The sequence below is a fragment of the Centruroides vittatus genome, unplaced genomic scaffold (genome assembly GCF_030686945.1).
Source record: "Centruroides vittatus isolate TY-2023 unplaced genomic scaffold, ASM3068694v2 contig_18, whole genome shotgun sequence".
Classification (NCBI taxonomy): Eukaryota; Metazoa; Arthropoda; class Arachnida; order Scorpiones; family Buthidae; genus Centruroides; species Centruroides vittatus.
Window position 1 is genome coordinate 840921 of NW_027121101.1, and position 20438 is coordinate 861358.

At 28.5% G+C, this 20438-nt stretch overlaps 2 protein-coding genes across 5 annotated transcripts in view; both read right to left on the reverse strand.

Moving 5' to 3' along the window:
• Positions 1-20438, reverse strand: part of LOC136969524 (aftiphilin-like) — a 39989-nt gene that overhangs the window by 18371 nt on the left and 1180 nt on the right. The window lies entirely within an intron of this gene.
• On the reverse strand, positions 33-19956 carry LOC136969680 (uncharacterized). The gene is made up of 2 exons (XM_067263962.1): positions 18810-19956; positions 33-214 (listed from the first exon to the last, which is right to left on the reverse strand). Exons 1-2 carry the CDS (start codon positions 19954-19956, stop codon positions 33-35), a joined length of 1329 nt encoding a protein of 442 aa, XP_067120063.1.

The following is a 20438-nucleotide window of genomic DNA, read 5'->3' on the forward strand; positions in this document are numbered from 1 at the left end:
AACTCAACTGAACATACCTTATTATTAAGAACTTATTCGTATTTATCATTAGTGTGAACTTTCTTTAAAAATTCTTTGTCACTTAAATCGGTACCATTAAAATATGACAATATATTTGAGTAAGTTCCTTCTGCTGCTACTAGGCATGCCTTATGTTTTGCACATTTCAAGTAATTTTTAATGTCTGAATGACCACCATGAGTTACTGAAAATTCTAAAAAGCACAGTTCACATTTCATTTTGTCAATATGATCACAAACTTTTTCAAAATGAATACCGTATTTTACGAACTATAAGACGCACTTTTTTCTTCGAAAAATTGCCTCCAAAATTCAGGTGAGTCTTATAGTCTGTAGCATCTTATAGATATTTTTTTAAAAAATTGTTTAAAAATTAAGGTGCGTCTTATAGTCCATAGCGTCTTATAGTCCGTAAAATACGGTAATCCTTTTTTAATTCATCAGTAAACACAGTTTCTTTTTGGCATTTTGGAGATTAAATTAATTTAATGTGCAGTGCAAAATAATCGCAAATGCTGACTAGCAATTTGAACTCGACTAAGATAGGACATGCACAACAATGACATAGCCAGAATAAGTTTCAGTGTTGCCAACTCTAATTGAAACAAAATACAGTAGAGCATCGATTATCCGAAACAATTTGAGACTGGGGTTGTTCAGATAATCGATTTTTCGGATAACCACTTATGTATGAAAAAATATATTAACCTATCCCATGTTGAAATTCGTTCAAATCCAGGTGCATCCTTAAGTACCCTCTCATGGTTGCACCAGTGGTGCCAGCTAAAACATGCACACCAACAACGATAATATTGGAGTAGCCCAAGACATAGCCAAATATTGCAGCGCCACAGCACTAGCGGAAATTTAAATTTGTGGAGTGGAACGCTTTCAGTTAACCGATGTTTCAGTTGATCAATATTTGGATAATCAATGCTCTACTGTATCTAAAAAAATGAAATAAAAATATCTGGATCTCATAGGCTACATGCTATTATAAATTCTGTGAAAAAATATCTGGATGAAAAAATAAAACATCTAAATTCACTAGGCGAAATGCTATAAATTTTGGGGGGAAAACATCTAGACAATATTAAAAGTACTTAGATCTAGATATAAAATATTTAGATTGGCAACAGTGAGTGTAACAGAGGAGACAGTTTAGTTGCCAAATCGCCATTTTACCCGAGGCTGCGCTATTTTTAATTCTTGTATATTTGGAACTTTTAAAATTTTACCAAATAACCAGAACAAAATGACAAAGTGGCCAAGACACAAGGACCATATCATCAAACCGGGACAGTCCCAGTGAAAGCAGGATATCTGGTAAGCCTACTTATAGATATATATTTCTAAAAATTTATGGGGTTTCTACTTAAATTTTTGTTTTAAATTCCACGACTTTCTCTGACCCTCATAACCCTTATGGTATGGCACATTAACAAAATAAAACATAACTTGACTTACTAAGAACATATGCTATTGCTTCTACAACTTTTTAACTGGTTATTTTTTCTAATAACAGTTATATATTTTTTATAATCAACGAATTAGTAAACTTTAAAAAAAAATAAGAAAGGAAGAATTATGTCATCTTCTCTACATAAACTATAATGTTTTATTAAATAAAAATAATTTATCCTGTTATTAATTCATAACTGTAAAACTTCAGGGCTTTGAAAAAAAAAGAAAAAATCCATTAATTATTAAAAAATTCTGTATAATCCATGTACAAAAGTATAAATTTATTAAATATGTCCATTAATAAATTTTCCAGACTTTATAAAATATTAATAAACTGGGAAATAAGTTTCAGCAATCAGAAATTGTTTTGTTATGCAGTCAAAATTATTAAAATGAAAAATGATAAATAATACCATTTGAATTAATATTAAATTATTTATCATTTTTGGTTCTTTGTTATAATTTTTTTCATCAGTTCATTAACACCTGTCCTTAAATTAAAAGTGTAAATTGTGAGATAGTGTTAAAATATTTCAAAAATTTTTTATCAACATTAGATTATTAAGAGTATTTTTCTCTCAATTTATAATACTGCATAATTAATACAGCAGTTTTTAAAATCTAAAAGTATTTTAAAATTTAAAAATAACAATTGATATTGTTGTATGCTTGTATATTTTGTGTGCTATAATTTTGGGGAAATTTTGTGTATGTTTGGGTTAAATTTTGATCATGAAAATATTCTGCACCCCCTTTTCATAAGTTGCATTGTACCACAATGCTTTTTGCTGCCTGCAGACAGCTACACTTGGTCAGCCATACTGTCAGCAAACGAAATCAACAAGGCAACAAAGGAAACAAATTCCCTGACTTTCCATGACTTTTTTGAACACTAATGAAAATCCCTGGGTTAAAGTTTACCTAGGGAACCCCAATGGCCATGCTTCCGGTAATCTCGACAGCATGTGATATTAGAAATTCATTGTAGGTGGCGCAATTTTTAAATAACACTATCGTATGTAAATTTCTTGTTTTGCATGACAGTAAGACTCCTGCATGTGTTCTTTTGACTAGTTAAACATTTATGAAGAAAAAGTGCTACTTTCTATTATTTTTAATAGTAAATAGGTAAGTTTCTATTCCCTCTAGTTTTAATGGTACAATGTGCAGCAAATTTAATAATTTTATCATATTAATATTTGTTCTCAGAAGTATTTTTTTTGTGAGATAATGGCTACTGCAGACATTAATTCGGAAAATTTTTTGGAATAATTGTACCTCTGGACAATTCTTTCGATTAATGTACTCTGGATTCGATGATTTGGCAATAGATAAGAAAATACTGAGTGATGTGAAATTTGCAATATTCTTGAATTTGCAACATGTAGAAGATGCATGCAACAAATGTGGAAAACATTGTAAATTAATGTATAGAGCAGAAAAAAACTCTGTATCAATGCGATGTAATGTTTGTAAAACAAATTATTCAGCATTCCAAGGAACCTTTAAAGGGAAATGTGGACATTTGTCGTGGGAGAGTATTTTGTCATTTATCTGGCACCTATTGCATTTAGAGTGTTCACTAACTATTGCTGCTGGAGCTTCAGGAATCTCCAAAAAAAAACAGCAGTTGATTGGGCAAACTTTTTACGTTTTGTTATGATGGTTTCTATTAATAACCTATGTACGTTTAAGAGTGGTGGGATAATTAAGTTGTGGAAATAGATGAAACAGTAATTACAAAGAGAAAATATGAAAAAGGTAGAAAATTGAAGGGGACGAGGTGGGTTGTAGGAAGTGTATGCAGAGAAGATGATACCTGTTTTATATGCCAAGTAAACAATAGGAATGAACATACTCTGAATTGGGTGATTTCAAAGTTTGTTAATTCAGACAGCACAGTGATTACAGATGAGTGGAGAGGTTACAACAGTATAAATGATTTAAAAGGTTTGGATATAGATCACTTAACTGTAAATCATTTGAAAAATTTTGTGAATCCAAAAACAGGAGCCAACACTCAGAAAATCGAAAGATTGTAGGAGTTTTTAAAAAACAGGAAACATCTTCCGGTACATTATACGGAGGAATTGTCAGAATCCTATCTCTATTCTTTTATGTATAAAAAATATCACAAATGGCAATTGAAATCTGCAGGGGAATGTTTTCAAACTTTTATAAAACATTTGAGCTTTATTTATCCCGGCTCTGGAATTGAGCTGAAATGGAAAGAACCAGAGTCTGTTCCAGCTGCTCCACAAAGTGATGAGTGTAAGAAGGTAAAAAAAACAAAGGTAGATTTGTGTGGTGAAATTAAAAAACGTGTAAAAATATCAAGTAAAAAGAGAGAAATCAGCAATAAGAATCGTAAATCAAATAAAAATGAGAAAAAACGAAAAGGAAATGTATAAAAGAGCATCAAACATGTGAGTAAAAGTTTGTTTTATTTTATAGTTAGCTTAACTTGTAAAATAATCTTGAAACATTTATTTTTTACCAATAATTTGTTTGCTAATAATTATGGTAATTTATTAGAATAGGTTAGGTTAGGTTAGAACATGCGTCCCACTGTTTCCTTGGTGGAATCAGAGACGAGCCGCCATCTTGGCACCAATGGTAATATTAACCCTAAATACTAACTAATTTGCATAAGTTTTTGAATGTAGTACGCGTGCATAGTACAGTAAACAAAATGGCAACCAGAAGCGCGGCCATTGGGGTTCCCTAGGTAAACTTTAACCATTTCAATATTTTCAGTTTGAGTAAAAATTTCAGACTGAAAATAGATGTAAAAAATGCTAGTTTCTAACAAAACTGGATATATTGCCATGATTATTCTGAATTATCATTATTAACCATTTCTTTAAACATTGAGCCAAAGGATTGTCAGATTACATCAGGCAATATTAATGCTACTAACCACTAATTAAATTTCAGATAATTTGGCCTAGTGGTAGGCATTACATACCGTATCTTGATAAATTTATTACCATATTTTACGGACTATAAGACGCACCTTAATTTTTAAGCAATTTTTTAAAAAAATACCCATTAGACGCTATGGACTATAAGACGCACCTGAATTTTGGAGGCAATTTTTTGAAGAAAAAAGTGCATCTTATAGTCCGTAAAATACAGTAATTAATTTAGAAGGTTCTAGAAAAAAAAAAATCAGCCTGAAGCTGGACTCAAACCCACAGCTCTGATATATCATTTGGTCACATTGCCAGTTAGGCTACTTGGACCTCTGTTCAATCTTTGCTTCCAGAACTATCAATTTAGATATAACCACACTGGTTACTAACTGAGGGACGACTCAATGCTCAGGACCTGTAACTCCCACTATGGCACTCAGATGGCTATTGCTTTACCCTGGCATGGTGTGTGTGTGTGTGTGTGTGTGTGTGTGTGTGTGTGTACATACATACATACCTATCTACAAACTTCTTAAAATCAGGTTTGTAAATGTTTATATTTATTAAATTTATTACTTTTTAAATTAAATTTATGTTTTTTTTTTTCTAATGGAATGTTTATTTCCCAATTACAGAAAAATTAATCATCATGTAATGATTAATCAATGGAGAAACTGATTAGTATGATTACAAATTAACAAATGATTAATTGATACATCTCTAAAAATGTTTAACTTTTTTAATATACAGTCGACTCCGCATAAGTTGACACCCCAAGGGGAAGTGAATATGTGTCAAGTTATCCGACGTGACGACTAAAGCAAAGTTGGAAAAAAAACCACAAAACTACAATTAATAAAACACAGTAGTATAGGCTTTTAATACATTGTGTCCTCAATTTACAATTACTCTGTAGACAAAAAACTGAAAAATTCATTTAGTGTTGTTTGTTTTGAACACTTAACTGTCTTGACTTTCTTTTTCAACGATCACGAACGCCTTTAAAACATCATCTTCGCAATTGTCACTTGTTGGCAAGTAACGTCTAAGGATTCTTAATGTCTCTAGTGCGAGAAAATGCAAAATTGGATTCTGGTGTGACGATGTAGATTGTATATTTTCTTTTTGTTTTATCTGTTATTATTTTATACATAAAATGTTAAGGCATTTTTAGTAATATGTATATATATATTAATTATATATTAATAAATAAATCGAGTCCCCCTCCTAAAAAAAAAAAAAAGTTTGCACCACACGTGCAGAGTGAATTCATTTTTTTGGGAGGGGGTGACGACTTATCAGAGTGTGGGACAGCAAAAGTATGTCGACTTATGCAGTGGTGACGAGTTAAACGGTGTTGAGTAAACTGGAGTTTTTTAACATTAATGCCTATGTAAGTCGGCCAGGACCACAGAAAAGTGACTACTTAACCGATGGTGTCGAGTTATCCGGGTGTCAACTTATGTGGACTCGACATACTTTTAAATTTAAAAAAGTTTAATGTTTCTAAAATATTCAAAAAACCTTGTTAACTCATAAAAATAATGTATTCGAACAGCAGTCAACAAATGTGAACAGATACAAGCACTTTGATAGATACAAGCACTGTAAGCATTCTAAATGCCTGCAAATATTCAAATTTATTATTCTCTGTTAGAGTAAGATATTTTTGAGTTAAGAATTTGATGATGAAATAGTTATAGTTTCAAAAAAACATTTAATCTAATAAACCACTGATTGCACTTTTTAACATTTTAAGATTACTGTATTTAACTTTATCTGAACAAAGAAAGTTGACTATTACATGAAAGTAATTTAAGCATTCAATAGTTACTACAGTAGAGCGTCATTTATCCGAATCAATTGGGGACTGGGGTTGTTCGGATAACTTATTTTTCGGATAACCGATTATGTACGAAAAAATATATTAACCTATCCCATTTTGAAATTTTTCTCCGTTGCGTTTCGCTACGCGTTGAATTTTCGTCAATGATAAGCCTAACATAAATTTTAAAAAAATAATAATCGTGGCTATTGTATTGTTAAAAATTATTTCTTTATTTTGTACGAACAAAATAAATATATTGAAAAATAAAAAAATAAAAAAATAAAAAAATTATATTTTGGAAGTTAATCTAGTATCAAAAACATTCGATTCAGCATGACACAGTCGAACTGGAACGCTTTCAGTTAACCGACGTTTTGGGTGATTGGCTTTCGGATAAATGACGCTCTACTGTACTTTTTTCAGTAGGTGTTAAAGTTAATAAATCAAAAATTTCCTACTAAATCTTATATTTTAAAAAGTCAAAAAAAACTATAAATACAAAATAATTAGTATGGAATTATACTTCTTTACATAACTTTCATAAGTTAACGTTCCATGTTCTACTAAAAATAGTTTGATATCCTAAAGATGGTCTATGAAATAGACCTGAAATTGTTTTATTTCAAATAAAACATTGCTGCTTGTGGTGTAATTATTCCTTTAGCTTCCTAATATATTTGCTGTAAGGTTTTTAATAAATATAATAATCAAAAACAAAAATTCAGGCAATAAATTACTAAAAAATGACTAATTCAACATGTTTAGAGTTAAATGAAATATTCTGTTTACATAAACAAAGTTGTATTAAAGTTCATATTTTCAATATGCTATCAAATGAAAATAATTTAGGTCTAAAATAAAGTTTAGCCTATTGTTTGCTTATATTCTGTGTGTTATATACATGCAGACATAAAGAATTCACATATGTAGGTCTTATATGTCTATTGACCATATTCACCATCTCAAGTTAAACTTTGACTTGTAATTTAATTCTTAATCTAAGTTAAATCTATATTCATCTTGTGGTAATTCTAGATTTAACTCTTAAATCTGTGGTGTTTAACTCTTGACATTCAATTACAAAATAAGTTATTGTAAAGATGATATAATTTCAGTTTGATGAGTTTAATAGTTTAATTGGAGCAATTAAACTATTAAACTCAGTCAACTAAAATTATCTTATTATTAGCATAACTTCTCCTACGTTTTCATAACCATATTTAAGTATACATTAGAAAGAATGCTAATTGAATTGTTAAATAAGTATTTTTGAAACAGCTGATTACTGTATTTTCTGTAATCTAAAGTATATATGAGGATGTTTTATCACAAGATAAGAAATAAACTATTGTTATTAAACCATGTATATCTTCTCTGTAAAATAAAAGTAAAGTTAATTTCAAATATTTTAAAGCATTACTTATTAAGAACCTCAAATAAAAAATTAATAATATAAATTTTTACTTAAATTAATTATAGCTGATATAAACTATATATACAAAATTATTAAACAGTATATTTGTGAGAACTATCAAAACTTAATAGTTTATTTATATATCATTTCATATATCATAAATAACACTAATTTTTATTAAGATATTCTATAATTAAAATTCCAACAATTATAAAATAAAAATAAGATAATTATCAAAACATTTCAATAAAAATTTTACTTAATTCTTTCTATTTAATTTTAAAGATGCAGAAATTGTGTGTAATGAGATTAATCTTCAAACATTTTTATAACTTAGAATTTTCTAATGTATACATATTCATGTATTAGATGTTGATGTAATCTGAAAATGACTTTCAAAAAACCAAACACATTAGTTGAATAAATTTATTGCACTGTATATGTTTTTGAAGATTTATTCAACCATAAATCCAGTAAAGTGTAATCTTTAATATAAGAATATTACATTCTAATAAAAAATTCATTTTAAAAATTTGTATAGTGATTCATATTGATAAATTCAATTCTTTGGAATATATTTTATCTATTTCATACATAAACTTAATAAAGTTAAAAATCTAGTTTATTAAAGTTCACTAATTTAAACTGAGAATCAGTTTCTTAATTCAAATGAGTGAATTCCAATAAAACAGATTTTTAAGTTTATTAATTAAAAAATTGGAGCTTAATTTATTATTTATCTATTTCAGATTTTGAAAAACTTGTTATCAGATCGTTTAAAATATTTTTGATTCTACATTAAATGTATTTTAAAAAAGTAGTTAATTATGTAACATTATTTTACAGATTACATACAATTGTTTTATATTTTATTTATAAAAGTGACAGTATCAAATTAATTTCCTTAATCAAAAATTAATATAGATGTAAAAGTAATAGTACATTCTAATATGATATCAAAATAATAATTAAAGTACAAAAAAAATTGCATGAATAGAAAATAGTTCAGAACAGATGTTCAGTGTAATATTTCTTTCTAAATAAGCCTCATTTTGTCAAACCATGAATGTTTATAACCTCTTGTGAAACTTATTTTTTATCATCAGATTTAAACTTGTAGATTGTTTGAAAATTTGGTTAAGTTATACAAATTAAACTCAATATATACGTAACAAATATATAAAAATGTAAGTACATGTACATGTACGTGCACATGTACTGTACTTACCTAAGTGTTTGAAAACAAACACAGTATTTGCTTCATAAAAATAAATAACTTTGGAACTTGTCTAAACTGAAAAAATAAAACTAAGATTAGTGAAAATTCTACTTTTTGTCCAATGCTGCTGATTTTTTTTGTTATATTTTTAAAAAATTTGGAGCTATTTCTCATTAATTCTAGTTTTATTGACTTACATTAAAAGAATATGTTAAAACAATTAAAAATGTATACTTGAAAATTTACTAATTTTAATTATTATTATTATTATTAATATACTCAAAACAACATAGATTTCACTAAAGCATATGACAGCATCAATTGCAAAGAACTGTGGCAAATAATGGCTGAACTTGGAATACCCAAGAAATTAATAAAAATGACAAGCGTGTGTATAGAAAAATCAATCAGCAGAATCAGGATGAGAAACAAACTGATGGAACCCTTTGAGATAACTACAGGACTTAGGCAAGGAGATCATGTTTAATCTAGAATTTGAAAAAGTTATTCACAAATTGCAGCAAAGTGACAAAGGAGTAGAATTGAAAGGACTCCATCAAGCATTGGAATATGCAGATGATGTTTGCTTGATAAGTGCAACTCGTGAAGACCTAATCGAAAATGCATCACTATTACTCTCAGAAGCAGAGAGGGTGAGTCTGAAAGTTAATGAATCAAAAACAAAGTATCTGCTACTATCAAGAGGACATCAGAATGAGGGCACTGACAACCTTCTGGTGGAAAAGTACACATTTGAGAGGGTCAGCAACTTCACTTACCTCGAATCCAAAGTGGACAATAACAACTCCATCATAACAGAAATTTACTCTTGGCTCCATAAAGCTAACCCATCATACTATACTTTGCAAAAAGTAATACAATCTAGACAAGTTTCCAGAAAGGTAAAGTTAAGATTGTATAAAACCATTATCTAACTGTGCTGCTCTATGACTGTCCATACGTAGAGTCACCGAACACAAATTGCAAGTGTTTGAAAACAAAGTCTTCAGGAAGATCTTTGGACTCGTGAGAAATAATAGAACTGGTACTTGAAAGATGCACAATGAACATTGCAAAGTTGACAACTATGACATCATACAAACTACAGAAAGAGAGAGCAGATGGGCAGGACATGTAGCCTACACTGACACAAATCAATATGTACACAAAGTGCTAACTAGGGAGCCTCAGGGTAAAAGACCTGTTGGACGCCCACCAGTGTGACGGTAAGATGAACTGGAGATGGGATCTACAAAGAGTGGGGTAGTGCCTGGGTGGATGCAAGAGGTACAAGATGGAATGAATGGAGATTGTCATGGTGGTTAAGGGCCCAAGAAGCTCAAATAGCATTGAATAATAATTAATTAATATGCAATTCAACAACAAATATGTTATTATATACAAAAAAGAATTTTCAAAATTTGGAATGCTGGCAAACTTTGAATCAAATGTAAAATTCCAAAAATCATTACCACATTACTAGTTAAAAAATATATATATATATATATATATATATATAATATATATAAAAATTCTAAAATTTGTTACAATGTAACAATGAAACAATAAACAAGATACATGCAATAAAAATAAAATAAAATAGAGAACACTCTAAGTTAGAAGATCTCAAACAGATCTCCATGCATTAAAAAAATTTTCTATATCCTTTGTGTTTACACATTTAAATCATTGTGTAGATTTATATACTGTATTTCTAAAGCTTCTAAGGTATTTGTGCTAAAAGCTTCTAAGATAAGGTATCCCTTAAAATATGTGTATTTGCTATTTTAAGCTTATCAAAATGAATATTGTTTAAGGTCTGGAAATGAATTAACTCACTTTCCAAAATTTCTACTGGGAAAAACTGATTCAGACTTTGAATAATTCAGAGTTCAAATGGCCTCCTGGAATGAATTAAATTTGAAGTATGAGGCACTACTGCAATTGATTTCATGATGTTATATAATAAATTAATACATCCTAGTTTTTTGTTTAATTCTTGAATATCTGGAATTTTGTAATAAAATTTATCAAATAAATACTACTTTATACAATTAATTTGTTAGTGTATTAAACATGATTTAAAAATTTTTCCTTAATACAGAATAATCAGATAAAAACAGTTTATTAGACAGTAATTTCCACATCAATAAAATAAATAAATTATATATATATATTAATGTACTAAAATCTTTCTTTATTAATGTACTAAAATCTTTCTTTTGTTTTCAATTATTTTATATTCAATTGATATGACTAGGAATAAAATTATAATCATAATATCCAGATGATACTAATTAATCAGTAAAAAATAATTCATTTTATCATCAGCATATCTATGAAAATCATTTTATGATATGCTACATATAATATATTATTATTCATTCATTATCCAATCAAACAAATTAATAACCTGCCAAATTATTCTACTTAAGTTTTCTAGTTAAATCAATGGGTAATCAATATAATATCATTTATAAGAAAGTACTACTGGTAATATAGTCAATGTGTACTCTAGTGACTTCATAGAATGTAACTGACTGCATTCAAATACAATAATTTACCTTTGTGTTTTAATAAAGATAGATCCAAATCCATATTTAGGTTTTTCATTGTTTTGATTAATAAAATATACCTCACAAATTGTCCACTTTTTTAGTAACATTCTAAATATATTATCATCTAACTGTCAAAACTAAAATTTATTTAATCATACAATACCATTGAATTTTTTATTCACTTCTTATCTGCTTATCTTTATTCCAAATTAAATATTCCCTTTATAATTAGCCATATTACAGCTTAAATAAAAATCAGATATTTATGATTAATACTATGTCAGGCTTGATTTTGTATGTAATGAAGTTTATTTATGAAATATTTTCAGAGTTTTATACTATTAAATAGAGATATTCTTAACAACATTGTTTGCCATTAAATGTAACATATATTATACTATGCATTATATGTAACATAGTTATACTATATGTAGCTCATAATATAAATAATACAAACTCTAAATTCTAACTTTTCTGAAATACTTTGAAAACATCAACATGAAACTTATAATTTTACATAAAACTTACACATAAAACTTAAAATTTCACATATATTTTGATATAGCAGCACAGAAATGATTCCAACTTCAGCAGTGGGGTGAAATCTACACACACTGGAACCTGTAACTGGCACGTAACATGTATATATTGTATATCGCGATATACAATATATACGCATTACATGCTGGTTACAGGTTCCAGTGTGTGTACATTTCAGTCTATAGTTTCTTGCTGGATTTTAAAGATTTTTGGAACTTTCCCTTAAATAACATTCAGTAGGATATAACTTAAGTCTTTTTTTGTTTTGCTCATCTATAAAATGCAATATAGTATATCTTAAAAGAATAAGAAACAATTAATTATTCTAAAATTTTACTTTTCTAAGAAACAGGAAACAATTTTTATGTTTTTAACACTTGTTTTATATTGTCATTTTTTTAAGTGACACAATTAGAAAGTTAAACACACACATATGCAAAAAATTTTTTAAATAATTGAATAAAGTTTCGTATAGCTCAATTAAAAAATTTTTAAATTTACTACCACATGTTATGCATGTTAAATGTTTTGAGAACTCAAAACAATACTGTGATCAAACTAAAAATGTAAATAAAACCCACAACTATCTTTAAAAATTATTATATTTTATAGGAGGCAAGAAAATCGTTAATAAAATAAAAATAATGTTACCAAAACGGCAACAAAACTAAATTCAAAACCATTTCAGTTTCAGTAAGAAAATTTTTGTAAAAATTTAGTTCATATGTATTTACAGGATTATCTATTTGAATATTAGAAGAATTATATTTTTGTGTTTGACATAAAAATAAAAAAATTACCAAACTATTTTAACTTTCTAAAGATGAAATGAAGTTCTGAAAACGTTTAAGATAAAAATATTGCCATACTTCTTGTTTTAAGAATATTTTTAATGTTTTTATTACAATAAATTTTTATCAAATATTTAGTTGATTATTCTATTTTTAAAATATTGTTACTACTGTTTAAATATGTTATAATGTTTTAATAAATATAGTGTATACTATATGCTTAATAACACTGAAGATTTAATCTTTATAGATCTAACAGAATTTATCAAGTTGAATGCACTCTTGCAAATTATTTTAAATTTAAAAAATTTATTTAGTATTTTCATTTTAATTAATTAAATATTATCCCTAATGTAAATTCTGTTATTAGCAGTTTTGTTAAAAAAAAAAAAAAAATGAAGAATTAATTGGTTGTAACCTATAATATTAATTCTCAATTTCTTATTTCCATTATATATATCTAAAATTATAAAAAAATAAAAATAAATACAAATCAATAGTTGCAAGTCATATAATTACCATGATTATTATTATTATTCTATCTATAATTAACATAATTCTTGCAAATATTATATAACAATCAAACAACTTCAAGAAATTTTTTTTTTCATTCAAAAAGTTTTTATACTCTCTTGATTAACTAGATCTAGAAAAATAAAATAAACTAAAAATATTTGTTTTTTAAAATCTTAAATAGAAAAATAGTATAACTATCCTAAAATCTTGGCTACAAGCTGAAGCCCACATAAGAATATAAACTTATTCATAAAATTCATTGTGCTTCAAAAGCAATGCTGTTCTTTCCTTGGTTTTTATTCTGGAGTCATACCCTTGGCTATAAGTTACAGTCTATGTACAAGACTGTCTTATCATTCCTGTACAAGTTTTGCTTTCTGACACTTATATACGAGGGCAGACTATAGCCAAGGTTTTAGTGTAATAGAATTTTATAAATTAATGTTATTTGAATGATAAAATTTAGATAGTTTAAAAACATTTCAGTACAAAAGTCTCCATAGTTACTTAACTTTATGTTATGGATTAATCTACCACCACAGAGAAAAAACAAAATAGTTTGTTTTGAATTGTTAAATAAATAATAATGAATGTATATACAGTATATTATTTTTCTTTTAGCTTCATCTATCACAGAAAAATAAATAAACTTATGATCCTGTAAATATAATCTTAATTACATTGACAATAAAAAATATATATACAGTTGAACCTGTTTATCTCAAATCTCATGGGAATGAAAAAACATTTCGAGATAAACAGGTTTTGAGATACAGAGGTTCCTACACAGTAAACAGTAATAAGCTTGATTGAAGGTATTTTATTAATACAATAGTGAATACAATACATACCTGTATTAGGTATAAATAAACTTTGACATACCTAACAGAAATAATTTGTCAATAGTTTCTGATGCTGACTTTCTTCAACCAATAAGGCATAAGCCAAATTCATAGTCAATCAGAGAAAAGCAGCATTACTTGCAACTATGTACTGTAGTGCAAGAGATGTTTTTCAACTACACTCAAACCTGTTTTTGTGCGGTCTTTTTCTGTGCAATTTTTTATATGTGCAATGTGTTTTGTGCAATTATTTTTGTGCAGTATACCAATTTGATTGAAATTCATATACTGCACACAAAAAAAAATCACACAAAACAAATCGCGCAAATAAAAAATCGCACAAAAATAGACCGCACAAAAACAGGTTTGAGTGTACAACTTATGCTATCGAAATGTAGTCGCTGAGCTTTTTGAATTAATAATTGACACTTCAGTCCATAATTTGAGATATAGAGCAGTGTTCTGTAACCAGTGTGCTGTCACAAGATGAAAGGTGTGACGTGAACTTTTACATATTCTAATAATTTTGTTTATTTATACATTTTTATCACAGTTGCTGTTTCTTAGGCTGGTATTTCATTCTCTGCCACAGTACTCATGAAATAAGATGATGTTTGTTTATTCTTTATTACAACCCATGCATTTTTATGTATTCTAAGAAATTAAATGTAAAATAAATTTGTTCACAGATGTTGATGTCTGTTTAATAATAATAATGTCATGGAATTACGTAAGTCTATTAATAGTTTTTGAGGGGAATAACATTTTGGTGTGCCATGTTGCATCATGTCGAGTCATGGATGTGCCACAAGTAGAAAAAGGTTGCAGAACACTGATGTAGAGGTTTTGGGAGAAAATTATTTGAGATAAGCATGGAAAATACATTAAATTTAGGCTGAAAAGGCAGGGAAAGAAATAAATTTTGAGATAAAGGGGGTTTTTGAGATAAACATGTTTGGCATAGAAACTGTATAGAAAAAGTAGTGTGTATATACCGTATTTTACGGACTATAAGACATACTTTTTTCTTTGAAAAATTGCCTCCAAAATTCAGATGCATCTTATAGTCCGTAAAATACGGTATATATACATACAGTATATGTGTGTGTGTGTGTCTATAACAAATACAAATGTCTACAACAATAACAAAGAAAGAGATTCATATAAATTTGAATTAATTCATTATTTTACATTAAAAAAGAATAAAAGATAGCAAATTTGTTCAAAAAAAAATATATATATATATATTAATTTTCTACAGAAATTTTTGAAAATATTATTTATTAGTCAAGCTGAATGTTTAAAAGTTAGAAATCAATCAATATCATCATTACAAATAATTTTATCAACATTGTATTTTTAAAAATATCTTAAGGTAAATTTAATTTCTTATTTGTAATTATAATAACAAATGCTTTGTTATGCTATTACTGTTGTTGTGTTTCAAAAAATTTCTATGTTCAAATAAATACAAAACTATTTCTTCTAATTTTGTATTTTTATAAAAAAAATGTCAACAATGGTTCATTCATTTCATTAGAATGATGGTATCCAGAAGCAGATATAAAATGTACGATAAATTAATACAGTTAGGAATCATTCTTATTAAAGTAGCTGTCACAATTGAAATTATTGGTATTCTAAAAAATGAGAAATAATTTTAATAATTATAATATATTGAAACTATCACAAGATGGCAGCTTAACCTCTAGACAAATTAATTTATATCTAACTATTAACAGCCTAATCATAGCCTGATAATTTGGCAGATCATCTGGCTTTGATCAAAAATCAGGTCTGTTGAGTTTTGTTTATAGATACTTTCACTTGTGACAGCTATCTTAAAGTCAAATAGAAATACAATTCATAAATATGTATAGTACAGGTAACCCCCGTATAACATGGGAGTTATGTTCCAAAAAATTGCCGTGTTATACAAAACAAAGAACTAGTGTGAAAAGGGAGGTTAGGTTCCAAAAATTAAAAAACATACTGTTAAATCCTTCTTTAAATTGGATTTATTATTCACAAGTCGAAAGGCCGGATGCAGGCAGGCATCGGGGCATACGAAATTACAAATAAAAATAATAATATACTGAATATTATACTGTAAAAATATAAAATAATTTATATTGTTAATTTAAATAGTAGCCAGAGTGCCCCTAGTGCCATTTTTGGGATACAGTGATAGAATCCGATTTTTCAGCTTTGTTATAGATTTTTTTCATGGGTAAAACTTATTTATTATTTAAGTAAATATTTTACCAGAGAATTATTCATCCTATATGATGATCTCAGCATGAGCATCATCAACTGGTAACAGTTTTTATTACATTTCATGTTGTACTATATGAGTGTTTTACCTAATTCCCGAACCGTGTTACAGTGAACCTGTGTTATACGGGGGATGTTCCCAATTCTCGAACCATGTTAGAGTGAATTCGTGCTATAGAAGTGCCGTGTTATATGGAGGTTACCTGTACACTATGGTAATGATTGAAAAATAAGCATCAATGCTTATATCATTTGTTAAATCTAAAAATTTATATACATATATATTATTAAATCTAAAAGATTATATATATCATAATTAGTTGCTTCATTCAGTTAAAAACATTAATTTCTTGAACTTTTAAGTAGTTTTATATTTTGTTTTAGAAAAATTGTAAATATAGTATATTCTTATAATATAAAATAAATGTATTTTTAGATTTTTCACTTTATTATAACAGAAAATTTAGTGGCTAACTAGTAACATATTGAGTTATGTCATATTTTAAAAAATCACATTACAAAGGAAATGTTCAATCTAATGAACAATCAAATGTAATGTCTGATTAACATTACATTAGATTGTTTTCTTTAATTAACCATTTGTTTTTCAAATTTATATACAAACTGCTCTCTGATTTGAAATAACAATTTGGGAACTTTTAGATTCTATAAACTAAAATAATGATGTAATAAAATTTAATCAACTGCAGAATGGACTTAATGTCTGATCTATTGTACATTTATTACAGATTTGACTCATTCATTCTAACTATAGGCCCAGCATCAATTATCTTAATAATACTTAAATCAGGATACAATGACCGGAAGAAAAAGTAAACTCACGATTCACATTTGCTACTCATTCGATTTTAACACACTGGCACGTTTATTAATAACTAGTAACTAATGATTATCAATCATCAACATTTATTTTAATGTTTTCAAAACATAATAATTATATATTTCATATAGTAAATAAAGTAAAAAACTTAATAAATATATTAATTCAAATATTTAAAAAATTAGAAAACGAAAATAATAATTATAATATAGAAATTTTAATATAATTTATTATTGATAAAATACCCAAAAATAACTTAACCAACAAACATTTTTACTCATATTGGAGAAATTTTTTGTGTCATTTAGTCAAACATCAGAATAAACAGAAAATTTGTAAAATATCATTATTAATCCTATTGTTTTTTAATTGACGGGATTAAGAAATTAAAAGAAACTTTAATTATTACTACTATTCACTCTCATTTTTATTACGGCCCACCAGTGGCCAAGCGGTTTTGTTCTCTAAACACTGGGTGTTCGGTCGTGGGTTCACACCTAGCCCGGATGTGGAGTTTTCCAGGTTTTCTCCACATCTGTAACGCCCAAATAGGGGCCAGTTACCCTTAAAAAGACTTCCTGGAAGGCATCCCCCTAAGCAGATCACCCAAGTGTTGCATTGCCATGACTTAATAAAACAAACAAACATTTTTATTACATTTTCAATAAAATCCATAAAGCAAAAATAACAACAACAGAAATGTTTTCGAAATGCTCCAATTACTTTCAAATAGTTTTTTAAATCGTGACATCAATTCCATTCCATCGTGTAGTGAAAAAAATCATCTTGTTTAATATCAATACTTAAAATATACAACAATGTAACACCTTACACTTGCCGAGAAAAAATATATTTATTTGCAACAAACACGCAAACGTTTTCAGCCTGATTCACAGGCCATCTTCAGGCTTGGAATACATTTGAAATTAAAATTCCATCCATGGAATACAAAAATTCAAATTCAAAATTAAATAAGGTACAATCAAAATAAAATATTGAATAACTAACATAAAGCAAAAAATAACAAAAAATATATAAAAATGTAACAAATGAATACGTAAGCATTAATAAATGCAAATTTCTAAGACATACAATAAAACCACTATATTGATTGGTTAGAGCCCTTATTAAACTTCTTAACCATAAACTTCCATGCAGAGGGAAGACTATCTGCGTCCCTCGCATTAAGACAGCCTTCTTGTAATCTACTTCTAAAAATCTGCAACTTTTCCGCTGTCAAGGCTAATGATGGAGACGATAAAGGATTTATGATGGCCGCCTGATTCCATTTGACCGTAGCTCCTGGCGCTTGCGCCATTTGGGACAAAACTGTTGCATTAGACCCCTTTCTGATATCATAACCATGCTCCTTGATTCTAATTCCTAAACTTCTAGTGGTTACTCCGATGTAATCTTTTTTAACGCCCAATTGCATGTTTTCATACGGAATTTTATAAACTCCTGCTTTCTCTTCTGCCTTTATAACATCTTTATCATTCCTGAGGATTTTGTATAAATTAGGGGCCCTTTTTATAAGCATCCTCGAACTTTTTCTGTGTGCTATTTCTTTCATGACTGTATTCATACTTTCATTATATGTAAACTTTACAAACTTATTGGGAGCATTCTTAAAACATCTTTTCTTGATGTTGTTTTCATATTTCTTAATTATTCCTAGAATTGTACTTTTTTGGTAACCTAGGGTCCTGGCTACACTTATTATTCTATTTATTTCTTTCCTCCTGTCTTGTACTCTTTCGCAATACAAAAAGGCTCTTCTTATTAAAGCTCTGAAAGCTGCAATTTTATATTTATACGGATCCTTGGATTGGGAGGGAATATACAATGGGCTGTGGGATGGTTTAATAAAAACACTAGTGGACAAGTGGCCTTTTTTGAATGTGATATCGATGTCGAGAAAATGCAGATTCAAGGAACTTTTCTGCTCCAATCTTAAAGTAAGGCCATCATTGTTATCATTGATCTTATCTAAAAAATCTTTAATTCTGCTGTTACTTCTCCATAATATAAGCAGGTCATCAACGTATCTGCTGAAATACACGATATCATCCTTAAAACCATGAAAAATTCTTTTTTCCAGCCTCCTAACTACCAATTCGCATAGGATCCCTGAGAGTGGGCTTCCCATAGGGACCCCTCTTCTCTGTCTGTAGACCTGTCCATTAAACACGAAACAAGACTCCCGGCAGACCAAACTAGTTAAACTCTCTACTTCTTCTGTATAACTAAGCAATTCCGAGTTATTGCTGTATAAGAAATCCAATAGTGCCTCCTCGCACGATTCTATCCTTACTGACGGATACATGCTCTCATAGTCGAAAACCGTTGCAACTTCATCCTCCATTAATGCTATACTTTGCAGATCCTTAACCACCTTCATAGGATCACGGGCAACAAGAGTATCCGTGTCTAGTTGCAAGGATAAGTATTCATGCAATTTCTTTTCTAACACAAATGTGGGACCCCTGCACTTCTCTACAACAGGTCTTATTTCTTTACCGGTTTTATGCACCTTCGCGAAAGCAAATAATCTAGGTGTTCCTGGCCTAGGGTTCCTGCATTTCTTGAGAAAAGGCAAAACTTTGGAAAGCTTAGAGACCTCCAGTTTCCTGACCCTTCTATCCAAGCTTCCAATAAGATTGCTGTTGATCTTTTCACACTCCGTCTTTTCGATGTAATCCATTAGTGCTTCGTTATATGTACGCCTTTTCATGATGACTAGTTGTTTACTTTATATATGATCCGTATAAATATAAAATTGCAGCTTTCAGAGCTTTAATAAGAAGAGCCTTTTTGTATTGCGAAAGAGTACAAGACAGGAGGAAAGAAATAAATAGAATAATAAGTGTAGCCAGGACCCTAGGTTACCAAAAAAGTACAATTCTAGGAATAATTAAGAAATATGAAAACAACATCAAGAAAAGATGTTTTAAGAATGCTCCCAATAAGTTTGTAAAGTTTACATATAATGAAAGTATGAATACAGTCATGAAAGAAATAGCACACAGAAAAAGTTCGAGGATGCTTATAAAAAGGGCCCCTAATTTATACAAAATCCTCAGGAATGATAAAGATGTTATAAAGGCAGAAGAGAAAGCAGGAGTTTATAAAATTCCGTATGAAAACATGCAATTGGGCGTTAAAAAAGATTACATCGGAGTAACCACTAGAAGTTTAGGAATTAGAATCAAGGAG